This window comes from Schistocerca serialis, chromosome 7, assembly GCF_023864345.2.
Source record: "Schistocerca serialis cubense isolate TAMUIC-IGC-003099 chromosome 7, iqSchSeri2.2, whole genome shotgun sequence".
Taxonomy (NCBI): domain Eukaryota; kingdom Metazoa; phylum Arthropoda; class Insecta; order Orthoptera; family Acrididae; genus Schistocerca; species Schistocerca serialis.
The window spans coordinates 524,172,363-524,199,910 of NC_064644.1; the positions used below are offsets into that span (position 1 = coordinate 524,172,363).

General features: G+C 43.5%; 1 protein-coding gene across 1 annotated transcript in view; it reads right to left on the reverse strand.

The window, feature by feature from the left end:
- Nucleotides 1-27,548, reverse strand: part of LOC126413202 (gonadotropin-releasing hormone receptor-like) — a 748,063-nt gene that overhangs the window by 102,527 nt on the left and 617,988 nt on the right. Inside the window, exon 4 of the mRNA XM_050083098.1 lies at nucleotides 10,042-10,241. Coding sequence (XP_049939055.1) covers nucleotides 10,042-10,241 — 200 coding nt within the window. The remainder of the gene's footprint in view (nucleotides 1-10,041; nucleotides 10,242-27,548) is intronic.

Genomic DNA, 27,548 nt, shown 5'->3' on the forward strand with positions numbered 1-27,548 from the left:
GTTATTATGTAGCAACAATTTTACAGTAAGAAAATAAAAAAAAAATAATCCACTGAAGATAGCACAAAAAGTGCTGAAACATGTCTGGGTAAAACGTAACTAAGAAGGTGTCTTGCACGAGGAGGAATTGCTCGTGCGGTACTAATTCGAGTTTTGGAAGCAGGCTACAGTGAGAGTCCTCAAGTAGTCGAAAGGTGCCACGGACGAAAAGGAAACCGAAGCCCGTATGTGAACGCTACGAGGTAACCGGCAGCAAAGAGATAGGTGTTGCCAGCGCCGCGAAGACCATCATCATCAGGTGGGCTCGTGCGAAGGACAGCCGGTGCGGCGCGAAGCGTGCAGCGGTAGTAATCGCTGCGGTCGCGGGGTCCTTGGCCTCAGGCGCGACGTTACGGCAGGCCTCGTCCGTGTTTTGACTGCCAGGCGGCCGGAGCAGCTTCGACGTCTGCATTTCTGGCTCCGTTGCACTCTGATTCTACTGGACGTAACCAAGTGCAAGACTGACGACTGCGGCATACCGTGAAGCCTATAGAAAATCCCAACTGAAGACGTTTAGCGTATAGCACTCACATATCAATTAGGTATAGACACGTTGTCATTCTCTGAACGGCTCGTACCACACATTAAGCCACGCAGTACCAAGGGGAGGGCGTTACTTTATGCGCACCATTTTTAAATATTGTGATTCACTTGATTAATTATATTTCAAAGTATTGAAAAAAAAATCGCGTAGTCTATCAGACTGCATAAATACTTTAAATTTTTTAGTTAAACTTAATCCAAAAATTTAAGTCTTGTTTAACGTTCGCAGGTTGAGGACCTTACTTACGCACACTGATGCCTTTAAAAAATGTTTTATAAGTGAAAGACAGCAAGACCTAACTAAATTTGCACGTTTTAATTTTTTTTCTTGGTCGTACATTGAGGTGCAAAATAAAAATAAAATAATGTGATAGTGATAAGCAAAAATAATTGTGGTGTCACCGCCAGACACCACACTTGCTAGGTGGCAGTTTTAAATCGGCCGCGGTCCATTAGTACATGTCGGACCCGCGTGTCGCCACTGTCAGGGATCGCAGACCGAGCGCCACCACAAGGCAGGTCTCGAGATACGGACTAGCACTCGCCCCAGTTGTACGGACGACTTTGCTAGCGACTACATGGACGAAGCATTGCTCATTAGCCGAGCCAATAGTTAGAATAGCCTTCAGCTAAGTCAATGGCTACGACCTAGCAAGGCGCCATTAGTAACATTGCGTGTATCTAAAGAGTCTCACTTGTATCGCCACAATCTCCAGATGTACCAAAAGGATGGATTAAAGTTAAGTATTCCAGAAGCTACGTACTTTTCTTTATAGCATTCATTACGTATCCTGTTTCATACCTCACGCCATCCTGCTTTAACTTAGCGCGTGCCTTTCGGCTTCCTTTCATTGTGTCTAGGCTGTCTTGTCTAGACACAACAATAATAGTGTCCCTCTGAAGCCCACTATGTTGCTTTCAGTTCGCCCACCTACAGACTTGCTAAACATCTGGCAGGATTATTAGCACCAAAATTGGGACTTTGTGAACGCCATGTTGTCAACTCACAGAAATTTGTTGCGAAACTGAAGAGAATGAAGATAGGTCCAAACGACCTAATGGTTAGCATGGACGTTGTGTCACGTTTTAAGATGGTACCAATACCAGATACGCTCGATCTTTTGGCGCAACATTTTCCATCTGGAATCATTAAGTTGTTTCGTCACGTCCTAACGACAACGTACTTTTTGTACTGCGATGAATATTATGAGATGACGGACGGCACAGCCATGGGATGACCAATGTCTCCAACAGTCGCAACTTTCTTCATGGAGCACTTTGAGGAACAGGCTCTGCGAACTGCGACATTCCGGCCGTCTTGCTTTCAACGATACGTTGATGAGACGTTCCTGATATTGCCTCATGGTGAAGATATACTACAACAGTTCGTCAATCACATGAATGGTGTCCATCCCAACATTAAATTTACTGTCGAGATGGTGGAGCACGGCAAGCTACCATTCTTGGATGTTTTGGTTCAGCGGAAGGCAGGAGGCTAGCTTGGTCATTCAGTGTATCGGAAGCCAACACACACTGATCAGTACTTGAACGCCAACAGTTTCCGCCACCCTGTACACAAGAAAGCGGTCCTGAACACGTTGGTTCATAGAGCCACGATCATCTCTGACGACCATCTACATTCTGAATAGCAGAACTTAAAACGTGTTTTCGGAGAAAATGGATATAGCTTTCAAGGGCCGCCGACGAAAGACACCTGGTGAATCAGTAGAAGAGGCCAAACGGACTGCATTCCTTCCATACTGTGGAGCTACTAGCGGCAAAGTTAGGACGTCCGCTGCAGAAACATGGGCTAAGACCAATGTTCCGGCCCGCCCCCAAGATACGAGATATGTTGCGCCCTGTTAAAGATGACATTGCTCTTCGAGTGTCCGGCGTGTGTGGTGTGTAAATATGGCAGCATGTATATTGGACAAACAATTCGCACGGTGGCGGAAGCGTCATATAAAACAAAGGGAGTTTGACAAGTCGGCCATAGTGGAGCATTGCCCAGAAAACGGACATAAAACATAGTTCGAAAATACGAAGGTGTTGGCTCATTCTTCTACATATTGGACTCCGTTATAAAGGAAGCGGTAGAGAATCGTTTAAACAACGACAATCTCAACAGAGACCAAGGGTACACTCTCAGCGCGCGCAACAGTGGGTCTATCTGATTGGCTGCTGCTGATGTCATCGTGTCTATATAAGCGTGAAACCGTAGCACTCCCGGCAGTCAGTGAACTTCTGACGATGATGACGGAGAGGGCATCGAAAATTCGAGGATTTTATTCAAATTGACGCGGCTAGAAAATCGAGGTTTTATTCATGTATGCCGTCGCGAAAGACTCCGAGGACACAAGACATATTTTGTTTAACAGTGTGTCGCATTTATTGTTATGTAAATACTTTTATTTGAGAACAATTACAATATTATAAATATTAACAGTAGACGTTATGGTACGCTGCGCGAAGCTGTTTATTACGCAAACTGGGTGCCAGACAGTTAGTACTCAAGTCCATATGCTTAGCGCAATTTCCTTTACTGAGATCCCGATGAGATTTAATTCTTGCGGTTAACTGTGATTTTGAGTCTGAACTCGAGTCAGTGCTATTGTGCCCCTTCCCGCCTGAGTGTGTCGCATTTATTGTTAAATTGGTTAATAAAGATACGACACTATTCGCTCACAGCTTGAGTCAGCTACCGTTCTCTATAACAATTGAAATCTAAACTGAAAAATGTTTTTGACTTCATTATCTAAAATTTTGCTAACCCCTGCAGTTTTTATTATTTGTCAAAGTTTTTCCATCGTTATTACTTAGGCTTATATATATATATATATATATATATATATATATATATATATATATATATATATATATTCATTTAAATTTTTCTTAGGAATTGACGATTTTTCCCATCAACACGGACAGTAAGAAATATTTTCATATTTGTAAAAACCTAACTTTACCGGAGCACCACTTTTTGTAATTTCAGAAAAAGACTGAAGCACACATAAAGTCAATAGTACCAATTAAAAATGGAATAAGAAAATACTTTAAATTCCTATCAATTTGATTGCTAGAGGCGAATGTCTGAGAAGTGTTTTGGGCTCAACGCTCTCCGCAGCTCTTGCTGCTAGTCAATAACAACTACATGCTATGCCTTCTCTCAGATCATATAACAATTCGTCCAGCTGCTGCGATCGAATGTTAGTTTGGTTCGTGAAGAATTCTTTCCAAACGGAGAGGACACAGGCACCCCCTGCACCTCACTGATTTACACACTCGAGTGTTTGTGAGTGTTTTTGTGTGCGTATCTGTGCCTGTGTGTCTATGTGTTATTATGACTTCTTGTGCCCTATAGCTTACTTCAGATGCTGAACAATGTTCTGTAGCACAGCGAAATTTGATCAGATTGTGACTATCTTCCGGTGCCTTTTCATATAATAATTATATTTAATGTAATTTTATAATACATGCTGTTGCTGTATTTAACTACCTGGAGATACATTTGAATAATATTTAATTGGGGTATGGTGGATTTTCTTTGTTCTATACAGAATACTTGAGTGGTTATAATCTGCTGAGCCGTTACACTTGCTCATGCCAGTACTTATAGTTGTACAGTTTGTGCATTTGAAAAACCTGTGCCCTATTGGCTCTTATCGTTAAAGGGTGAAAATGGTTTCCCATAATTATTAAAATTTTTCTCTATGAATTTTTTCTATAGAGGAATTACCGTTGATATAGTGCAGTGATGACAACAACGAAGTTGATTCATGCGGGCAAAACACCGCAGCCTTCACGGGAATGAAGTGGCTGAGAAGTTAGAAAAAGAAGGAATTAGCATTGGGACACGGGTGTGCTATAAGATTTTGTACACACATTTCGTAATTCATTTCAAGGAAGCTTTAATAATGTGGACTGAGTTGCTCTAGAGCTATCAGAGAAGTACTACCATATACGTTAGCATTGTACTGGTATGCTACATGAATAAACGAAGCGTACCACAGAGATTTTATGTATCAGTGGAACTTATAAAATTCAGTAATGGACACTTATTACACAAAATCTGCACCTAGATGGAGGAATAGGCTCGCCATATTGCGTCTGAGAAGAACAAGGAGAGTTTCCTACTGAGGAGTACTTGAAGATATTACTCAAGACTGTATATAAAAAATTGAGTGTTAAGAATCCGGATACGAGGATGTGTGGGTGGGTGGGACGGGATAGGGACGGGGAGGGTGCAGGTCCTGTGATCAATGTTTTGTGAATTTGGGAGTATATTCTGTACAGAAAAGTGGTAAATGAATAAAATGTGCGGAAGCTGCGTGATTGTTACATTGATGCCTGATACTCCATGAACGAGAAAACAGAATCACTACTACGCTCTGCTGTGTCCACAAATGATTCTCGTAGTTTTGAAAACATGGAATCAGTTTTTATACTCTTCGCTCTGTGTGGAAAGCATGTGGCTACTTGATTTTTTATCTTGGAGGGGGCATTGAAGAGAATGTGAATGCAGAGAGAAAGGAAGTCAAGACGGAAGAAATGAAACGAGACAATCGTATGGCATTATTGACCGGGAGAATCCGTCTGAGGTAGATCAGCCGCCCGGTTCAAGTCTTTGTATCTCATGCAACTTCGTTGACTTGCGTGGTTTTGTGACGAAGAAGAAACGAAATGATTAGGGCAACACAAACGCTGCCCTGCGCACTCTCCCACTCGTCTGGGAAACGAACCCGGAACCTCGTGACCTAGAGGAAGCGATACTTACCACAACACCACGACTAGTGGGCAGAAGGAAATAATGACAAGAGTTAGATATTTCGTCGACATTTTCAGTATATGTGAGGAAACAGCATCTCAATTCGACAAAGGCTGGGAGAGAAAACTGATCTACTGAAATGAGGGATGAAGTGATTACAGAAACAAAGGAAGTCCTAAACATAGCGGCCGTATGGATATTCGTCTCAATGTCTTTCCCAAAGTCACTTTCTGCACTTTTTGCGCTCTGTCTAGATCAGCAACAGTGGGGTCAATGGGTTTGCAGCCAAACGTCCAGTGAGCTGTTAATGGGTCATAGGCAGTCCCAATTAAGAATACATGTGATTACTTTTCCAGCTCCAGCTTTTGCCTTACGATCAGGAGAAATTTAAAAAAAAAAATTGCTCAGAAGGGGGGCATGGGAACTATGTTTAATTTTTTCTGGGACTCTATGTCGCCAGCTAAAAAATATGAAGCCTACTGTACGTAAAAGCTTATTAGTTGTTCCACATACGGAGTACATTCGATGACTTGTTCAAAGGAAACGTAGAAAGAGAGGGAAAGAGATGTTGTACAAATACCTGCTTTCACTAACCAAAAGTAAACCGAGAGAGAAAGCGCAGTGCTAAGCCGCCGAAAATGCACGAGGAAATCATTTACAGCAGGATAAACAGGGCCGATTACGTTCTCATCTTTCCGAATTCGAGTTTATGCTCCGTCTCTGCTGACCTCTTTTTCGATGGGACGGTAAAACAATCTTATTTCAACCTTTCCTCTCTCTGAAAGCAAATCAACGGAATACACAGCCGTACACTGATCAACCAAATATTTATGACCATCTACTTAATTCCATGTTTTCTCCACCTTCGGAACGCACTACAGTAGCGGATCTGAGTGACAAGGATTCGACAAGTCTCGGTAGTTATCGCAGCTGTGTGGCACCATATGTCTAGGTGCTCAATTCATTTAATTTATGGGGCGATGGTTTGTAAGCATGGAGCTGCTCGCGACAGCGTACGAAATGTGTTCCACCGAGTTCAGATTAGGAGAATACAGTGATCAAGATATAACGTGAGTTCTGTGTCATACGCTGAAACCCCTGTAGCACGGTTATGGCCACTTCCTTCTTTGTTTCTCTCCGCATGCATATTCTCACGAAGTACCCCACGTGGATAGAAAAAATTGGCCAAGTGAAGAGTATCAAAAGCTGTCCCGTGTGGTCAAAACCTGCTGGAGGATGACTTAGCCCTCGGAGGAAGGTACCACTCACGAATGGCCCGCAACAGCGTCCTTCGATTACCATCACAGGGCTCATTAAAATGTCTACGCTAACGTAATCCTTCCCCCACTGGTCTGAGCGCATGGGGCGACGCATGTTCGAGCAACCATCTGCCTGGAGACGGCGTATGCGGACACGACCAACGTACAAGTAGGAAACATGTTTCCATTCATTCAGCGTCCAGTCGATGATCCTGTGCCCACAGAAATCGCAATTGACGATGTCATTTGATCAACACGGCTCATCGTCTGCAAAAACCCACATTTAACCAGATGCGGTAAACGGTGTGCTCCAAAACATTTGTAGCTGCACAAGCATTACACTTTGTCGTAATGTCTGCCGTAGATCACTGCGATCCTGGTTTGGAGAGGGTGGCGAGCCTCCAACATTTACAGGAAGACAGAGTATTTTCTGCGTGGCTGGTGAGGCGTTGTCGTTCAACACCCTGTCGTGTATTCGTGGTTTCTCCATCCTTCAATCAGTTTCCACATACGATAGCGACAACAACACGCGAACAACCTGCCACCTTCGACGTTTCCGAGATGCTCATTGCCAGGTGGCGAGCGATAACAATTTGTCCTTTTGTCAAATTCGCTTATTTTAGATTATTTCCTCATGTGTGGCCCATATCGTTGCTAGTTAGGTTACTTAGTTACATGTTGCATACATGTTTTGAATAATTCTCTGCTGGCGTAAGCTGCAAAGATCTAGCGTTTAGATCAATAGTAGGCGCTGGATCAAGCGCAAGTATCACGAAAGAGGCCAAAGACACACTCGCAATAAACAAGCCGCCAAGGCCTTCTCGACCGCAAGTATTTAGATCGCCGCCGGTGTCCGGAGGGCCTCAGTCACTCAGTCAATAACTCAGTCACTAATTCACTAACTCCAGTTTGGCGTCTTTCATTCGCAGAGAGGGCTTCGCCTAGGACACTACATAGCGTCCAGAGTAGTCTTTATAGCGGGGCTTCTACTTCACCAGCAGTGAGCGTAACGTGGACTATTATTGAAAGAACTTGTACCACACATAGTCTCTGTAAAAGCTGAGTAATAGCTATCTGTTCATGTAAATAAAGAACCCTCTTCAATCACGTATGCATTTGCATTGTTATAAAGGGGATACCAGCCAACCATAACATCCCCTGTCTTCCTTCCAACGCTACAAGTCTCTACTGATTCTCTCATCAAAATGGTCAGGAACGTGTCAGTTTACAGGATATGTATACATTATTACTGGTTAACATAACTGAACATGGTTTCATTTTATTCCCACTCTTACAACTACCCTTACAACCAGTTTTCTTTGCCACCTTCGTATTGCTCCAGTTGCATACGGTAACACGTCAGTTGGCATTGAATATCGCTGTGGGCAGCGGCGATGTTATTTTTGCCCATTAATGGGTGGCCTGGGCGTAAGATACATACTGCCTACAGGAAAATTAAAGAACCTTTGGAGAAAAGAGAACCACTTGTATGAATATCAAGAGCTCAGATGGAAACCCTGTTCTAAGCAAAGAAGGGAAAGCAGAAAGGTGAAAGGAGTATACATAGGGTCTATACAAGGGCGATGTACTTGTGGACAATGTTATGGAAATGGAAGAGGGTGTAGATCAAGATGAAATGGGAGACATGATACGGTGTGAAGAATTTCACAGAGCACTCAAAGACCTGAGTCGAAACAAGGCCAGGGAGTAGACACCGTTCCATTATAACTACTGACAGCCTTGGAAGAGCCAGTCCTGACAAAACTCTACCATCTGGTGAGCAAGATGTATGAGACAGGTGAAATACCCTCAGACATCAAGAAGAATATAATAATTCCAATCCCAAAGAAAGCAGGTGATGACAGATGTGAAAATTACCGAACTATCAGTTTAATAAGTCACGGCCGCAAAATAATAAAGCGAATTCTTTACAGACGAATGGAAAAACTGGTACAAGCCGACCTCGGGGAAGATCAGTTTGGATTCCGTAGAAATATTGGAACACCTGAGGCAATACTGCCCCTACGACTTATCTTGGAAGATAGATTAAGAATAGGCAAACCTACGTTTGTAGCATTTGTAGACATAGAGAGAGCTTTTAACAATTTTGACTGGAATACTCTCTTTCAAATTCTGAAGGTGGCAGGGGTAAAATACAGGGAGCGAAAGTCTATTTACAATTTGTGTAGGAACCAGATGGCAGTTATAAGAGTCGAGGGACATGAAAGGGAAGCAGTGGTTGGGAAGGGAGTGAGACAGGGTTGTAGCCTCTCCCCCATGTTATTCAATCCATATATTGAGCAAGCAGTAAAGGAAACAAAAGAAAAATTCGGATTAGGTATCCAATGGGGAAGAAATAAAAACTTTGAGATTCGCCGATGACATTCTAATTATGTCAGAGACAGTAAAGAGCTTGGAAGAGCAGTTGAATGGATTGGACAGTTTCTTGAAAGGAGGATACAAGATGAACCTCAACAAAAGCAAAACTAAGATAAGGGAATGTAGTCGACTTATGTCGGGTGATGCTGAGGGAATTAGATTATGAAATGAGACACTTAAAGTAGTAGATGAGCAAAATAACTGATGATGGTCGAAGTAGAGAGGATATAAAATGTAGACTGGCAATGGCAAGAAAAGCGTTTCTGAAGAAGAGAAGTTTGTTAACATCGAGTATAGATTTAAGTGTCAGGAAGTCGTTTCTGAAAGTATTTGCATGGAGTGTAACCATGTATGGAAGTGAAACATGGACGATAAATACTTTGGGCAAGAAGAGAATATAAGCTTTCGAAATGTGGTTCTGCAGAAGAATACTGAAAATTAGATGGGTAGATCACATAACTAGTGAGGAGGTATCGAATCGAATTGGGGAGAAGAGGTGTTTGTGGCACAAGTTGACTAGAAGAAGGGATCGGTTTGTAGGACATGTTCTGAGGCATCAAGGGATCACCAATTTAGTATTGGAGGGCAGCGTGGAGGGTAAAAATCGTAAAGGGAGACCAAGAGATGAATACACTAAGCAGATTCAGAAGGATGTAGGTTGCAGTAGTTACTGGGAGATGATGAAGCTTGCACAGGATAGAGTAGCATGGAGAGCTGCATCAAACCAGTCTCTGGACTGGAGACCACAAAAGCAACAACAACAGCGTGTGGTCTTGCGGATGACGTTAAGATTCCATCAATGTTAAGCTATGTAAACTGGCGGTAGAACAAGAACGCGTCGAATAACCATAGTAACACCGTAGTAACAATAAAAACTAACAGAAGGAGAAGAAGATGAGGAAATTAGAACTTCGAAACCAGACCTAATGTAGAAGACGCACACAGTCTTCTTCTCTTTCGCGCAACGAGGGCCTTCCTCAGCAGTAACACACTCAAATTTTGAACATTCTCGCTGCAGCGGTAGTGAGCGGTGGTGGTGGTCGAGGTACTTACGTGCTTGTCAGGGTTCAGGAAGAGGAAGATGATCATCATGCAGTAGTAGGGCGTCCACCAGACGATGAAGGCGACCACGATGACGACCGAGATGCGCATGGACTTGGTCTTGGCGCGGTGGATCAGACGCCGCCGGTTGGCGTCCAGCACTTCGCTCTTCAGCCCCACGGCCACTTCTGCCCGGAACGCCCGCTCGCTCCCTGACAACAGAAACGACAGCACGTGGAGACGGTCGGGCCCGCGAACTGCCTCACGTTGTGTAGGGGAAACGCAGGTTCAGACTTTTGCCCTTCGTCAATCGCATAATGCTCAGGAGCCTTAGAAGGCTATGTGTACATCAAAATACTGTAACTTACGCAATTTAGAGGATTTAGACCAATGGAGTATCACAAAATAGTACGAATATGGTACCGTTAGAATATTCTTCTTTAAATTTTTGTCGTTGTGTAAGCGCTCCGGACAGGAAACATCTTGCTACTAGCACGTAACAACACCTAGCCTCGATAATTGTGACAGAGTGGGAAAGAAGATACTTCACCTCTTCCATTACGCCATAGCCAGCTAAAGATTTACAATGATGGTCAGATCCTGTAGATTGAAAACTCGTGAAGCCAGGAACATTCGTGCGCAAGACTGTGACCTCGACTTTTGTCATCCGGCAGGCAGCATATTAATCACGAGGATGTAGAAGAAACAGCAACACTTAATCACTGAGAATCCACACATAATACGAAATGCATACATGTAAGTATGTATCTTCCGCATCTCCTTCTAAACCGCTTAAACTATTTCAGTCAAACTGTCTGGAGAGAACCACTCCGGGGTCATGAACAACGTACCTCTCAAAATAGCGGGTAAAAAAATGGAAATGTCGTGTGGCTAGGGCCTCCCGTCGGGTAGACCGTTCGCCTGGTGCAGGTCTTTCGAGTTGACGCCTCTTCGGCGACCTGCGTGTCGATGGGGATGAAATGATGATGATTAGGACAACACAACACCCAGTCCCTGAGCGGAGAAAATTTCCGATCCAGCCGGGAATGGAACCCGGGCCCTTAGGATTGTGGGTGTGGAGGTAGGACACATGTAATGATGTACTCTCAAAAATGTATGACTGTACGACATATTGTTCAGAGGATATAACGTCATAAATATTGAGATGCTATAAAATCTACTCTTTTCGCAACACATTTTGCAGAGAGCGTTCACATATTCTACTGGATGTGCCTGTAAATTAGAACATTTTACGACAGATAGTTCACGAGATGCCGGCCGCGGTGGTCTAGCGGTTCTAGGCGCGCAGTCCGGAACCGCGCGACTGCTACGGTCGCAGGTTCGAATCCTGCCTCGGGCATGGATATGTGTGATGTCCTTAGGTTAGTTAGGTTTAAGTAGTTCTAAGTTCTAGGGGACTGATGACCACAGATGTTAAGTCCCATAGTGCTCAGAGCCATTTTTGAGTTCACGAGATATAATATCATAAACATGAAGCTGCACGGAAAAGAAGCTTTAGGGGGAAATTCATTAGAGATGCCGGTGATATATGTGCAAATATTTGCGAAATATGTTAAATATATGTGTCATGTGTGCAACTGGGTAGAGCTGGTGTTAAAAAGCCCTTTTGCTATTGGGATGGGGATGAAAATGTGGAGAGAGAATGGAGGAGAAGCAAAGTGTCTACACTGCATTTGTCCGTCCTGTTTCGGAGTAGTGCTGCGCGGCATGGGATCCTTAACAGACAGGATTAGAGAGTACATAGCGAAAGTTCAAAGAATGTCAGCACGTTTTGTATATCGAGGAGCACGGGGGAGAGTGTCACGGACATGTTACGTGAATGGGGATGGACATGATTCAAACAAAGGAGTTTCTCGTTCCGGGGGGATCTTCTCACAAAATTTCAATCACCATCTTTCTCCTCAGAATGCAACAATACAGTATGTGATCAAAAGTATCCGGACACCTGGTTGAAATTGACTTACAAGTTCGTGACTCTCCATCGGTAATGCTGGAATTCAGTATGGTGTTAGCCCACCCTTAGCCTTGACGACAGTTTCCACTCTCACAGGCATACGTTCAATCAGAAGCTGGAAGGTTTCTTGGGGAATGGCAGCACATTCTTCATGGAGTGCTGCACTGAGGAGAGGTATCGATGTCGTCGGTGAGGCCTGGTACGAAGTCGGCGTTTCAAAACTTCCAAAAGGTGTTTCATAAGATTCAGGTCAGGACTCTGTGCAGGCCAGTCCATTACAGATATGTTATTGTCGTGTAACCACTCCGCCACAGGCCGTGCATTATGAACAGGTGCTCGATCGTGTTGAAAGATGCAGTCGCAATTCCCCGAATTGCTCTCCAACAGTAGGAAGCAAGAACGTGCTTAAAACGTCAATGTAGGCCTGTGCTGTGACAGTGTCACGCGAAACAAGGCATTCAAGCCCCCTCCATGAAAATCACGACCGCACCATAACACCACCGCCTCCGAATTTTACTGTTGTCACTACACACGCTGACAGATGACGTTCACCCGGCATTCGACATATCCACAACCTGCCACCGGATCACCACATTGTGTACCGTGATTCGTCACTCCACACAACGTTTTTCCACTGTTCAATCGTCCAGTGTTCACGCGCCTTGCACCAAGCGAGGCGTCGTTTAACATTTACTGGCGTGATGTGTGGCTTATGAGCAGCCGCTCGACGACGAAATCCGAGTTTTCTCACCTCCCGCCTGTCATAGTACTTGCAGTGGATCCTGATGCAGTTCTGAATTCCTGTGTGATGTTCTGGATAGCTGTCTGCCTCTTACACGTCACGATCCTCTTCAAATGTTGGCGGTCTGTGTCACTCAACAATCGATGTCAGCATATATGCTTTCATGCTGTACGTGTCCCTTCACGATTCCACTTCACTATCACATTGGGAACAGTGGACCTAGGGATGTATGACGCAAGTGACACCTAATCACCTGACAACGTTCGAAGTCCGTGAGTTTCGCGAAGTGCGCCATTCTGCTCTCTCACGATGTCTAATGACTACTGAGATCGCAGATATGGAGTACCTGGCAGTAGGTGGGAGCACAACGCCCCTAATATGAAAATCGTATGTTTTTGGTGGTGTCCGTATTCTTTTGATCACATAGTGTACTTTGTTGACGCCGACCAACATAGGGAGAAACGAGCATCGTAAAATAAAATAAGGGAAATGACAAGTCGCATCGAAAGGTATAGGTGCTCGTTTTCTCGGTGTCCTTTCGACAGCGGAATAATAAAGAATTGTTGTGATGGTGGTTCGATGAAACCTCTGCCAGGCACTTGCGTGTGATTTGCGAAGCAGCCATATATGTGTAGATGTAGATGGACAGACAGAGAAGGGATGGAGGATATGTACACCGATATGAGGGAGAATGAAGTGGACAGAGAGAGGAAGAGAATGAAAGTGGGCGGAAAAAGGGAAGAGGACGTGATGGGCATTGAGAGGGGGAGCATCAGATGGGCCGAGAAAGGAATAGAGATGTAGATAGAGACGGGACAGGAGGTAATAGAAATAGGAGGAGATGTACAGAAAGAGGCGGAAGAGGAGACGGACGGAGGGAATGGGAAAAGGAGGTAATAAACAGAGAGAGGGGCGAGGATGAGATGGACTGGAGGAAGGAAGGAAACTTGGCGTTTAATTTCCCGTCCACATCGAGATCATTAGAGACGGAGGGCGATCTCGGGCTGTTTCAAGGACGGGGAATGAAATCGTCCGAGCCCTTTCAAAGGGATCATCCTGCCGTCTGCACTGAACGATTTAGGGAATAGGTCGAACGCGGATTTCAACTGCCGTCCTCCCGAATGCGATTCCATTGTGGACCCACTGCACCACTTCGCTCAGTCAGATGAATGAAAGGAGGGGAGAGAAGCAGATAAACAGAGAGAGGGAGGAATGGGGACAGTAGCAAATTGACAGAAAGGGGCAGAAGAAGATGGACGGAAAGTGGGTGATGGAGGAAGAGAGGGCAGAAAAGGAGATGGACTGAGAGGGGGAAGAGGAAATGAACCGAGAAAGGAGGAAGGTAGCATTGAGATGAACATCCTGGTCCATGTTCATGGTGGTGGGTTGAAGTCATGGAACGATGAACATCCCCAGAACATTGCAGAACAATCTCCGGCCTGTCACATACTGCAGTGTAAGAGACTCATTGGCCACTCAGTACACTCGACGCCTTGCATCGTTCGACAAGAGGCATCATAACGACTTGTTGAACAGCAGTGCGCGCCTCCGGTTAGCTGCTGCCCAGCTTCTGTACTGTTTGAGCCACTAAAGATGGGCAGCTTTACGTTCCGCTCTGAGCAATGGCCTTTTGTGAGCATTGGACTCCAGAGCCCATTGCAAGCACTTCCCTTCACAATGATCGCTCGGAAACTGCTTGATATGAACCTGCGTTGACTGACAGCAGTTAAGTCCTGTCGGTGTGGAAACCGAGTGTCATCGATAGGAAGTCTCTGCTCAGTGTTCGTTAGACTCTTCAAGCGAGCTCTGTTTGTAAGCAGATAAAATGCCTTTTCTTGTAGTCGTGTTGGATACCCCGCGACCATAGCCGAACAAGTCCAGACACAGACAAAACATCTGTCATGTCTCCAAGTTGACCCACTTACTACGCTACTTTCATTCAACAGTCACAAAAACGCAACTTCACTGTCATGATTTACGCCAGCGGTCAAGATCACACAAACGACCTCCTGGTACCATTTTAACGCTACTCATAGCACTACAAAACGGCGAGTGTACTTTTTCAACCAGCTGACTAATATTTTGCGGCATGATCTTATTTCGATCCAAAGAAAACGAGTTTCAGACGTTACCAAGCATCTGCTGTCATGTCTGTATTAGTAAACGAAATTTATTCGATTCTGAATTCTGTTTTTGTACTATATCAAAGTCCAGCAAGGCTGCTAAAATCGTATGCTACCGACGTGCAGTTTCCTGCAGACGTGTTCTTGTTCTCCACTACACAATATATCGCTCCAAACAACAGTTGTTAAAGGTTTAATAAATTCATGCTCTCTAAAGAAATAAAGAATGTGAGAGGCGAGATTACAGCTGCATTAAGACTACCTCTATACTTTGGGATTCATCTGGACCATGCGATCGATATCCTGTTTGATCCCATACCACAGCTTGCATTACTGTGGTACACGTGCAGTGTGCAAAACAGTAATCCGGAAGCATTTTATGATACGAGCATTATTTCGGGAGATTGTCTATATACCTGCTTCCGGGAGTAATCAAATGTGGGTAAAAGCTTACCTCGGCGATACGCAGCAGAAACAATTACTTCGTCGCATTATTCTGTTCTGCACCAAATACTTAAAACGTATAACAATATCCTGTAACATAGAACCTATGATATAATCTACGTTAATTAGCTAGCTCCACATAGGTAAACGATCCTAACGACTAGAAGACGTTAAGTAGTTCTTAGGGCCTTGCCTTTTGTAGGAAACGTTCATAATTAAGATATGGGTGATGACTTGAGTTCTAGATTAGCACTAAGTTTCAATCTTTCAGCGAGTCTTTAAACATAAAAGGCAGACACTCTTTGCCAAAACGACTTCTGTGTCTTAATGGATGCACCACCACCTGATGGCCTTCCTTGACACGTCAAATATTTTTCTGTGTTAAGTGACGATTTGCTTAACAATATGGATGTGTTTTGATACATATGCATTTCCGGTTGCTATGATGATATTTCTACAGTGTTAACAAACATCCGGTTAAATACCGGCTGATGAAAAAGTCAGTATAAATTTGAAAACTGAATAAATCACGGAATACTGTAGGTAGAGAGGTACAAATTGACACACATGCTTGGAATGACATGGGGTTTTATTAGAACCAAAAAAATACAAAGGGGCAAAAAATGTCCGACAGATGGCACTTCATCTGATCGGAATAGCAATAATTAGCATAACAAAGTAAGACAAAGCAAAGATGGTTTTCCTTACAGGAAATACTCAATATGTCCACCATCATTCTTCAACAATAGCTGTAGTCGAGGAATAGTGTTGTGAACAGCACTGTAAAGCATGTCCGGAGTTGTGGTGAGGCATTGGCGTCGGATGTTGTCTTTCAGCATCCCTAGAGATATCGAACGATGACGATACACTTGCGACTTCAGGTAACCCCAACGCCAATAATCACACGGACTGAGGTCTGGGGACCTGGGAGGCCAAGCACGACGAAAGTGGCGGTTGAGCACACGATCATCACCAAACGACGCGCACAAGAGATCTTTCACGCGTCTAGCAATATGGAGCGCCATCCTGTATAAACATCGTACGTTAGAGCAGGTGTTTATCAGCTAGGCTGAGGATGATGCGCTTCTGTAACATACCGGCGTACCTCTCACCCATCACGGTAGTAATCACTGACGTTTTGCTGTCCAGCGCCATCTGTCGGACATTTTGTGAACTTTTTTTTGTTCTAATAAAACCCCATGTCATTCCTAGCATGTGTGTCAATTTTTACCTCTCTATCTACATTATTCCGTGGTTTATTAAGTTTTCAAATTTATACTGACCTTTTGATCACCCGGTATCTTGTACATCCATATCTTGAAGCCCGAACCTGCACACAGACCACTGTAAGAGCTTTTACTGCTACTGGATGCACAGTTTACTAATTATTAGAAGTCGATTCAGGAAAATGTGTTCAAACTGTCCCAGTAACATCTGATAACGGTAAAAGAATAAACCCCATAGAATTGTAACCCAGTTAAGAAATACGAGAGATAGATGGTGAAGAAATGAATTAAATATTCTGCTTTACCACGGTCTTGAACTCTTTAATGAGGTAGAAGAGCTGGCCGTTGCACCACCGCACTCAGTAGCTTAGAGACCTGCGTGGACTACGTTAGTGCAAGGCCCTCTCTAAAAGAAACTTCACTTCACACCTTCAGCCTATTTTGCCATTTCTTAAGAAAGGGTAGTCCCCGACCTGTGTTAGCTATAGTGCTAGACTCCTTTCTTAAGAAGGGGGGAAAATAGGATGAAGGTGTGAACTGAAGTTTGTGTTAGGGAGGGTGTTGGACAAGGGTAGTTCGTGGGGCTGTGTTAATTATACTACTGCGGTGGTGTAACGGCTAGCACATGTGCCTAGTATGCAGTAAACCCAGGTTCAAGTACCGGCCAGCTTCTAGCATTATTAAAGATGGAGATGAGACTCTATGTTTCAAGAAAATTTAATTCCATTAGATCGAATACGAGAGTGTTTGTGGGCTTATAACAAGAGCTGACATTGGTATATAACACGTCGCAAATCTATCAGAGTTCCAAGTTTTCCAGTAGTTCTCCACTAATCGAAGCTAATAAATACTTCCGTATGGTGCCATTAGCTAAACGTTATAATGAATAGAAATGTTGGGCAGCAATGAAATATTTCCGTTATATGCGTAGTACCAAACACGGAATTCATGAACACGGTTCGCCGACGGAGTGGCCGTGCGGTTCTAGGCGCTACATTCTGGAACCGAGCGGTAGTGGGTTCGAATCCTGCCTCGGGCATGGATGTGTGTGATGTCCTTAGGTTAGTTAGGTTTAATTAGTTCTAATTTCTAGGCGATTGATGACCTCAGAAGTTAAGTCGCATAGTGCTCAGAGCCATGAACACGGTCTATGCATCTAATGTACGACAGTAAGCGAATCACCCTACGTCAAATATCGCACTCAAGTTCCGGCTGATTATTTCTATGTTTTAGCATTCAAATGGGAGTTAATCGATCGCATCTAGTGTTGTGATCCTCTTCCACAACACCACGCAACTGTTCGCGATAATACCGAGAACGCTCTACGGTAGGCATATTCGCACTATAAACTTTAGTTTCATAGAAGTAACATTATGTGGAACAAAATAATTTTTGCAGTAAACATACGATGATAATTCTGTGAAAAACCTGCAAACTTCAAACTTTCTAGTTTCAGGATAAAAAACTAAAATACTGTTCATGGAGTCGCACACATTTTTCCAGAGCTGCAGCAGTTCTGCTTCCTGCTTGGCCTCGACAACTCCTGAGCATTGCTTAACTGCGATTGTAATCGCTCTGCGGCCTCTACGTGTCGGACCGCAAGTGTGTCTCTCGGCAAGGCCGCGACGCGCTGCTACCGTTTCTTGTGCCTTCCACAAACCGCTGCGTAAGCGTTCGATAACGAGGGCTCATGTGCGTGTCAGTGTCCATGTGTGTGTGTGTGTGTGTGTGTGTGTGTGTGTGTGTGTGTGTGGTGCGTCGTCAGACAGAGCAAGGCTTATGCACAGACGTAAAGTGAAAAGATAAACTAATTACTGTGTACAGCTTTTGAAATTTCTTTAAAACTTCAGTCTGTGTTACAAGATGAGTAGACGCGTAATGTTGATGTTGTGGTCTTCATTCCGATGATTGGTCGGATGCAGCAGCTGTCATGCAACTCTATCCTGTGCAAGCCTCTTCATCTCCTAGTCACCACTGTAACCTACATCCCTCTAAGTGTGCTTGCTGTATTCATTTCATGGTCTCACTCGGCGATTTTACCCTCCACGCTTCCATAGAGTACTAAATAGGTGATACCTCTAAGCCTCAGAATATGTCCTACCAACCGATCCCTTCTTCTAGTCAAGTTTTGCGAAAAATTCCTTTTCTCCCATATTCCGTTTAGTACCTCCTCGTTAGTTACGTGATCTTCGGCATTCTCCTTGAGCACCACATTTCAAAAGCTTCTATTCTCTTTCTGCTAAACTGTTTATCGACCATGTTTCACTTCCATACATGGCTACTCTCCATACAAATACTTTCAGGAAGGACTTCCTGATGCTTAAATCTCTACTCGATGTAAAAAAATTTCTCTTCTTCAGAAACGCTTTCCTTGCTATAGCCAGCCTACATTTTATATCCTCCCTGCTTCGACCATCATCATTTGTTTCGTTTCCCAAATAAAAAAACTCATTTACTACATTAAGTGTCTCATTTCCTAATCTAACTCCCTCAGCATCACTTGATTTAATTCGACTACATTCCATTATCCTCATTTTGCTTTTCTCGATGTTCATCTTATATCCTACTTTCAAGGTATTGTCCATTCCGTTCAACTGCTCCTCCAAGTCCTTTGCTGCCTCTGCCAAAATTGCAACGTCATCGGTAAACCTCAATGTTTTTATTTCTTCTTCCTGGACTTTAGTTCCTACTCCAAATTTTTTTGTTTCCTTTACTGCTTCGTGAATATACAAATTGAATAACAACGGGAATAGGCTACAAACCTGTCTCATTCCCTTCTCAACCGCTGCCCCCCCCCCCCCCCCTCGGCTCTTATAACTGCCATCTGGTTACTCTACAAATTGTACATGGCCCAGTATTTCACCCATTCCACCTTTACAATTTGGAAGAGTGCATACCAGTGAACATTGTCAAACGCTTTCTCTAAGTCTACAAATGCTTCAAACGTAGATTGGCCTTTCCTTAACCCACGAGAAGTCGTAAGGTCAGTATTGCCTCGCGTGTTCCTACATTTCTCCGGAATCCAAACTGACCCTCCCCGACGCCATCTTCTACAAGTTTATTTCATTCTTCTGTAAATGACTCGTGTTAGTATTTTACAACCGTGACTTATTCGACTGATAGTTGTGTAGTTTTCACACTTGTGAGCACCTACTTTCCTTCAAATTGAAATTATTACATTCTTCCTGAAGTCTAAGGGTATTTCACCAGTCTCATACATCTTCGACACCAGATGGAAGACTTTTGTCATGGCTGGCTCTCCGAAGTCTGTCACTAGTTCTGACGGAATGTCGCCTACTCCCGGAGCCTTGTTTCAACTTACGTCTTTGCGCGTTCTGTCATATTCTTCACTCAGTATCCAATGCCCCTTCTCATCTTCCTCTACGTCCCCTTTTATTTCCATAACGCTGCCAAGTGCATCTCCCTTCTATAGACCATCTATATACTTCTTCCATTTTTCTGCTTTCCCTTAATTACTTGGGACTGGTTTTCCATATGAGCTGTCGCCCTGAAGTACATCTCCCATGTAAGAAAAACTATGAGATGGACAAACATATCTCCGGACCAGAGTGGTACTTTATAACGATTTTAAATGTGTTATTGAAAAGTGAATGTACGTATCTTGGATGATTAAGTTAAACTACGAATATCTGAAGAGAAAGCAGGAAAAGTAACAGACATGATTATCTTGCATGATATGGAAACTTCTGAAACAGACAGTGTACCCGTCTAGCAAATAGTTTAGTTTAAGTTTAGTGTGCGTGTGAAAGGCGGAAAATAATTGGCAAAGTTCACTATAGCAAACTTAAAATAACCCCGGGGTCTCACTCAAGATATGAAAGCGCATGCTCGGAAATTTTGTTTTCCCTGGTGATTTCCATATATTTATCTGGACGAGACTGTAGATATCTAGTCTTTTCTTTCCCCTTAAATTCTGCTAATCATATGGGTCCAACTATTCAAAACTACTGAAGTTACCATGCCTTAACACACGTTCCCTCATTTCTGTCGTTCTAATAAAGTTCGCACAAATCTTTTCCTTATCTGTTCTATCTTTCTTCCAAGTATTACCTCTCCTCAGTTAGACTTTCCGCATGTGTGTAGGTATTCATATAAACATTAACATAAATTCGTTTGAATCAGTTCACAGAGTGGAAATGCACAAGTTCACATCTACGCTCCAACCTGTGTGACCATTTTTATGGACAGACGCACGCACTTTGTGTACACTGTTCATCAACGTCGACTTACAAAGTACAATGCAGCTGCATCACGCTTGAAGTGAACCACACGTTAGTAGACATGGAATGACTTTTCGACATAACAAGATGTTTATAGAAGTTGGTGACCCAGATGCTACAGTGGCTGACTAATAATATCACATATTACTTTCAAATAATGAAGTGAAACACGGAAATTTCGATTTTAACATACTAAAAAATGCAAAGATCCAAAAAGTGCGACATTCAACATGTTACCGTGTGAGAGGAAACAGTATTGCCACTAAAGATTTAGGTACACCTTTTATTTTATTTTAAAATGTAGGTGTGCCGTGTTTTGGAGATATAATCAATATCAGTAAATCAACGCCATGCAACAGCCCACGACACCATTCATGATACCTTTGGTGAAATGTGGCTGCCTTCGTAAATTGATTTATTTCTAGTATGCAAAAGATTTTTTACTTTATGCTTTTACTTTTTTTACTTTACTTTTTTTTACTTTATTTTTTACTTTATACTTTTTTTTACTTTATTTTTTACTTTATGCAAGATTTTTTACTTTATTTTTTACTTTACTTTTTACTTGAGGCGCCATGTCACGGATTGCTGGCCTCTCCCGCCGGAGGTTCGAGTCCTCCCTCGGGCTTGGGAGTGTGTGTTGTTCTTAGCATAAGTTAGTTTAAGTAGTGTGTAAGTCTAGCGACCGATTACCTCAGCAGTTTGGTCCCTTAGGAATTCACAGCCGGCCGGAGTGGCCGAGCGGTTCTAGGCGCTACAGACTGGAACCGCGTGACCGCTACGGTCGCAGGTTCGAATCCTGCCTCGGGCATGGATGTGTGACGTCTTTAAGGTAGTTAGGTTTAAGTAGTTCTAAGTTCTAGGAGACTGATGACCTCAGAAGTGAAGTCCCATAGTGCTCAGAGCCATTTGGACCATTTTTTTAGGAATTCACACACACACACACACACACACACTTTATACAATTTACATAACCGCTAAGGTGGACGGCCACCATTAGGAGCCTGTTATTTTGAAAGCAGATTCCTGTAAGTCGTTTACCCGAATTAAATCTGTGCTGATCGACCAACCGATGAGAGAGGTAATAGCCCTCCAGCCACACGCTCCAGCTCGAAAGGTTCTCACGCAATAACGTAATAGCGTTCATGAGAGTGGCCATCTAGATGTTCCAAGCGTCTTATCCACGCCTTAGATAATTACGACAATGATTTTCAGTTTTTCCTGTCACTTTCGCTATCTACAGTATATTGGTGATTACTTAGGGCAAACTGTATGCTAACGGGTTGGTTCTGTCTTCAGTTGTCGTACCCGAATAAAATCTGCGCTGATCGACCAACAGATGAGACAGGTATCTGACTAAGCACTAGCTCTTCATCAGGTATCACCGGGATATGATTTACTTTCCTTTCTCAGATATCAAACCTTACTAACATTTAACACATTTTTTAAAATTTCCGACTATTCCATATGGGTTTGATGATCCAACGAACAAATGTTCACTTATGATACTGGGATGTCTTTTATGTGCTATTCAGTTACGACAGCTGATGTTGAAAGGGCCCAAGTACGTTGGGGTCACGATAGTCTCAAGATATCACCTTCTCCACTATTCCATATAAAATAAGTCCTGTCACGCTACTGTCTTGGATAGGCTCAAAGGAGCAAGCCACTCCTCATCTATCTGTCTGCAGGATCTCAAAAAACGAATGAAATCAATAACGCTGCTAAAGACAAGAAGTAATGGCAGGCTTGGATAAAGTGAATAGAACAGTTTTTGTCATTCTTTTTGGAAATGTTATCAAAAAATGGTTCAAATAGCTCTGAGCACTATGGGACTTAACATCTGAGGTCATCAGTCCCCTAGACGTAGAACTACTTAAACCTAACTAACCTAAGGACAGCACACACATCCATGCCCGAGGCAGGATTCGAACTTGCGACCGTAGCAACAGTGCGGTTCCGGACTAAAGCGCTTAGTACCGCTCGGTCACAGTGGCCGGCGAAATTTGATCATATGACTGAACGTTTAACTCACCTGTTAAAAATAAACCACCATCTACCGCTCAAAGGTTTTGCTTTCTTTCTTACTCAATGTAATCTCCCCCTCCTTCCTACTCGCAGCTATTGTCCACAATAAGCAAAGTCTCTTATGAAAAATTTGAGAGGAGCGAAGATTACAATAAACTTTCTAGTTTACTTAGGTTGTCATGTTGAGTTGACTCCAGTTCTACTTGTCTTGGGGTCTGATTCTTGAAGCTGAAATTCTCACATTTTAGTTCCTCACGGTTTAACTGAACTAAATAAATTCTAAGATTGTTGTTGCAGAATTTTTGCTTTTACGTAAAAATATTTCGTCATATTTTAGTATATCATACAGTCTCCTGGTTTCTCACACTAACAAAGCCGAAATTAAGTTGTACATAATACGAAAATATATCTGATCACATCAGAGGCATACTTACAACTCTCACATTCTGCGGAAATAACCATATTCCAAAGGGTTTACAATTTTTCTACTAATTTTTATTATATTATTAGTTCAGACTATTATTTAATAAATGAATCCAGAAATTAACTAGTACAGCATTGCGTAATTAATAATGGAAATTTTAAGTGTGCCAATAATTTGTAATTTCGAATGTGTAAAAAAAAAAAAAAATTTTAACTGTGCCTTCAACACTAGTGCTTACCGATTATAACATCGAGAGTAAAACATTTTGTAAAGTAATCCATTTTCATGAAGTTTACCTTCAAATATAACATACTGCGCGTAAAATTATATGACAGTTTTCAGAGAAGCAACTGAGATAATACTGACTTGTCCAGAATTCGAAAAATAATACTGGTATCGACAACTACTGTTGAGGAAATGCAATGCTAGAGGAGTATATCCCATTACACTAAATACATATATTTTTTCTAATGGTGAGTTGCTATTACTAATGAGAGGCATTTTTCATCCATATGCGCAATAGCTGGAGAGTCCTGTCACGCTGCTTCAGATATTCTCCTTAGGTGTTAACATATCAAACACAAAACAGCGCTCGATATTGTAAAATATAGGAAACGGCGTACCACCGGATCCGGAAGGAGCAGAATTCTATATCGCAAAGCTCGTCAACGTCTTCAGAATTTGCACAAAAATGAAAGATGACGAGGTCGTGAAAGTTAGGGCAAAGTTGGAAGTCATTCTCGATACGTGGCTGTAGGAGACTTTGGAAGAACATATTTGGGAATATTTGGCGAGCAGAGTGGGACGACGTCCGCGCGGCGCCTCCATCCTCATCAACGCTGCTCTTTTGCGTCTACCCTCTCCGGCTGACAGCCTGATATAATTACGCGCAAGAGGTATTATTCCAACATCCAAACAAGGTTAAGGAGCTCTGCCGATGAGATATAACCACTTCCAGCAGTGCTGAATTTTCCGGATACTTGGCGTGGCGTCGACTGCTACGATTTGGATGTCCCGCTTTGTAACGTCGGCCCATAGCCAAGATTCAAACTGCATAGTTTCCTTGTATCTAAGAAGGTCCCCCGCTTTGTTGCTTAATTGGTTTCTAACTACTTACGGCAGCATCCTGTGTTGCACTCATATTATTCTCCTGATTACTTGTTTCATCTTCTTTACAGTCTCTCCATATTTAGCACTTTCTCTGCAGCCATTTTCTCGTGTATGTTCCCAGTCGAAAAAGTAATATTTAGAGGAAATTACATTTCGTCACATCGAAGTCAGATGTGTCACATAGGTAGACCAGACAACTCAATGGTGAGTCAATGCCTCCCTAAATACACTCCTGGAAATGGAAAAAAGAACACATTGACACCGGTGTGTCAGACCCACCATACTTGCTCCGGACACTGCGAGAGGGCTGTACAAGCAATGATCACACGCACGGCACAGCGGACACACCAGGAACCGCGGTGTTGGCCGTCGAATGGCGCTAGCTGCGCAGCATTTGTGCACCGCCGCCGTCAGTGTCAGCCAGTTTGCCGTGGTGGCATACGGAGCTCCATCGCAGTCTTTAACACTGGTAGCATGCCGCGACAGCGTGGACGTGAACCGTATGTGCAGTTGACGGACTTTGAGCGAGGGCGTATAGTGGGCATGCGGGAGGCCGGGTGGACGTACCGCCGAATTGCTCAACACGTGGGGCGTGAGGTCTCCACAGTACATCGATGTTGTCGCCTGTGGTCGGCGGAAGGTGCACGTGCCCGTCGACCTGGGACCGGACCGCAGCGACGCACGGATGCACGCCAAGACCGTAGGATCCTACGCAGTGCCGTAGGGGACCGCACCGCCACTTCCCAGCAAATTAGGGACACTGTTGCTCCTGGGGTATCGGCGAGGACCATTCGCAACCGTCTACATGAAGCTGGGCTACGGTCCCGCACACCGTTAGGCCGTCTTCCGCTCACGCCCCAACATCGTGCAGCCCGCCTCCAGTGGTGTCGCGACAGGCGTGAATGGAGGGACGAATGGAGACGTGTCGTCTTCAGCGATGAGAGTCGATTCTGCCTTGGTGCCAATGATGGTCGTATGCGTGTTTGGCGCCGTGCAGGTGAGCGCCACAATCAGGACTGCATACGACCGAGGCACACAGGGCCAACACCCGGCATCATGGTGTGGGGAGCGATCTCCTACATTGGCCGTACACCACTGGTGATCGTCGAGGGGACACTGAATAGTGCACGGTACATCCAAACCGTCATCGAACCCATCGTTCTACCATTCCTAGACCGGCAAGGGAACTTGCTGTTCCAACAGGACAATGCACGTCCGCATGTATCCCGTGCCACCCAACGTGCTCTAGAAGGTGTAAGTCAACTACCCTGGCCAGCAAGATCTCCGGATCTGTCCCCCATTGAGCATGTTTGGGACTGGATGAAGCGTCGTCTCACGCGGTCTGCACGTCCAGCACGAACGCTGGTCCAACTGAGGCGCCAGGTGGAAATGGCATGGCAAGCCGTTCCACAGCACTACATCCAGCGTCTCTACGATCGTCTCCATGGGAGAATAGCAGCCTGTATTGCTGCGAAAGGTGGATATACACTGTACTAGTGCCGACATTGTGCATGCTCTGTTGCCTGTGTCTATGTGCCTGTGGTTCTGTCAGTGTGATCATGTGATGTATCTGACCCCAGGAATGTGTCAATAAAGTTTCCCCTTCCTGGGACAATGAATTCACGGTGTTCTTATTTCAATTTCCAGGAGTGTATCATTGCGTGTTTTCTTAACATCCAGTGCCAGCGGTCCTGTGAACGTTTACTTAAGTTATTATAGTCACAATTATTGTTTGAACAACAATAGATAATCCGCATTTAGAGCAAAATAACCTAAATGAAGAAGTAAACTGTCTACCATAAAATAAATTATGTATTCCTTTTGTTAAGATCCTTTAGAAAATTGACTTCTTTGCATTTTACCCATTGATATTTTCATGAAAATTAAACGTAGCTCGAAGCTGCCTATGCACAATGTGACTACAACCATTCGTCAAGATCAGAATTAAAAAGATTATTTTAAAATTTCTTTAATATGTTGTGTAAGTGAAAATTGTAACAGTAGAATGTTTTGGGAGCTTTTGACCTATTATGCAGTCAAAAGAGGTATTGTAGTATTCGATGCCACTGACGTGGCAATTCAACATGGCGTCCAATTGCCCCTGAAATGTGCAAGGGTTAGTGCAGGTTACCTGCATGTTCCTAAGTCACTGACCTTTCAATGATATTTTCAGGCTCTGCCCCCTTTCACCCTACCCTCCCTGTCCAGATTAACATAGCAAGTCATAAAACGAAACAACCAATAAAAAATGCAAGATGTTGAAACTTGGCCAATAGTGCTACCGTGAAAATAAAAAAAAGGCATTTGATTTATCCACCCCCCCCCCCCCCTCCTAACCCTCTCCTCAGCGTCCTCTGCAGCAGCCAGTCACACCCTGCTATTGAAATGAAACGTAAAAATGACAAGTTCATTCTCTCTCTCTCTCTCTCTCTCTCTCTCTCTCTCTCTCTCTCTCTCTCTCTCTCACACACACACACACACACACACACACACACACACACGCACACGCACACACAAGTACTAGGACCGTCTTCAAAAGTATTCAAAAGTCTTTCCTGCATCGAATTCAAAAAATGTATTCAAAAAAATTATGTAGCCGTACATACACCTAAATATTGTCAACAAAAAAAAGCATTTTTCTGCCTGTCACGGGACACACATAAACGTATTTTTAAACTGTGGAGGGAAATTAAAAAAATATTGCGGTTTTTGCGACCAGTCACAACACCGACAAATACTCACACCTTAATGTATATGTTAATACCATACTGCCTAAGCAGTAAATTTCATCTCATAGCTGACTCATCAGCAAATTCCATATTCCAGTATTGTTACACGAAAATACTGTATTGCCTCATTATCAGTATATTACAGAGAGAATGAGAAACGACGTAGAAACTCAAACAAAGAAATTCTAGATAAGAATTTATTACAAATTTTTTTACGTGTAGACTACTGCTTTTACTTATATTTTTTTTACGTGCTTTGGATCACAAAATTCCCACAGAAAGATATATTTCATGTTAAAGAGACCAGAAGCAAAATAATATTCTAAAAATAATATTTATCTCAAATCTGAGTATTTACAATGGAGTGCTAAAGTTGTTGCCACGCGGAGTGGCCGCGTGGTTAGACGCGCCATGTCACGGATTGCGCGGCCCCTCTTGCGGGAGTTTCGAGTTCTCCCTCGGGCATGGGCGTGTGTG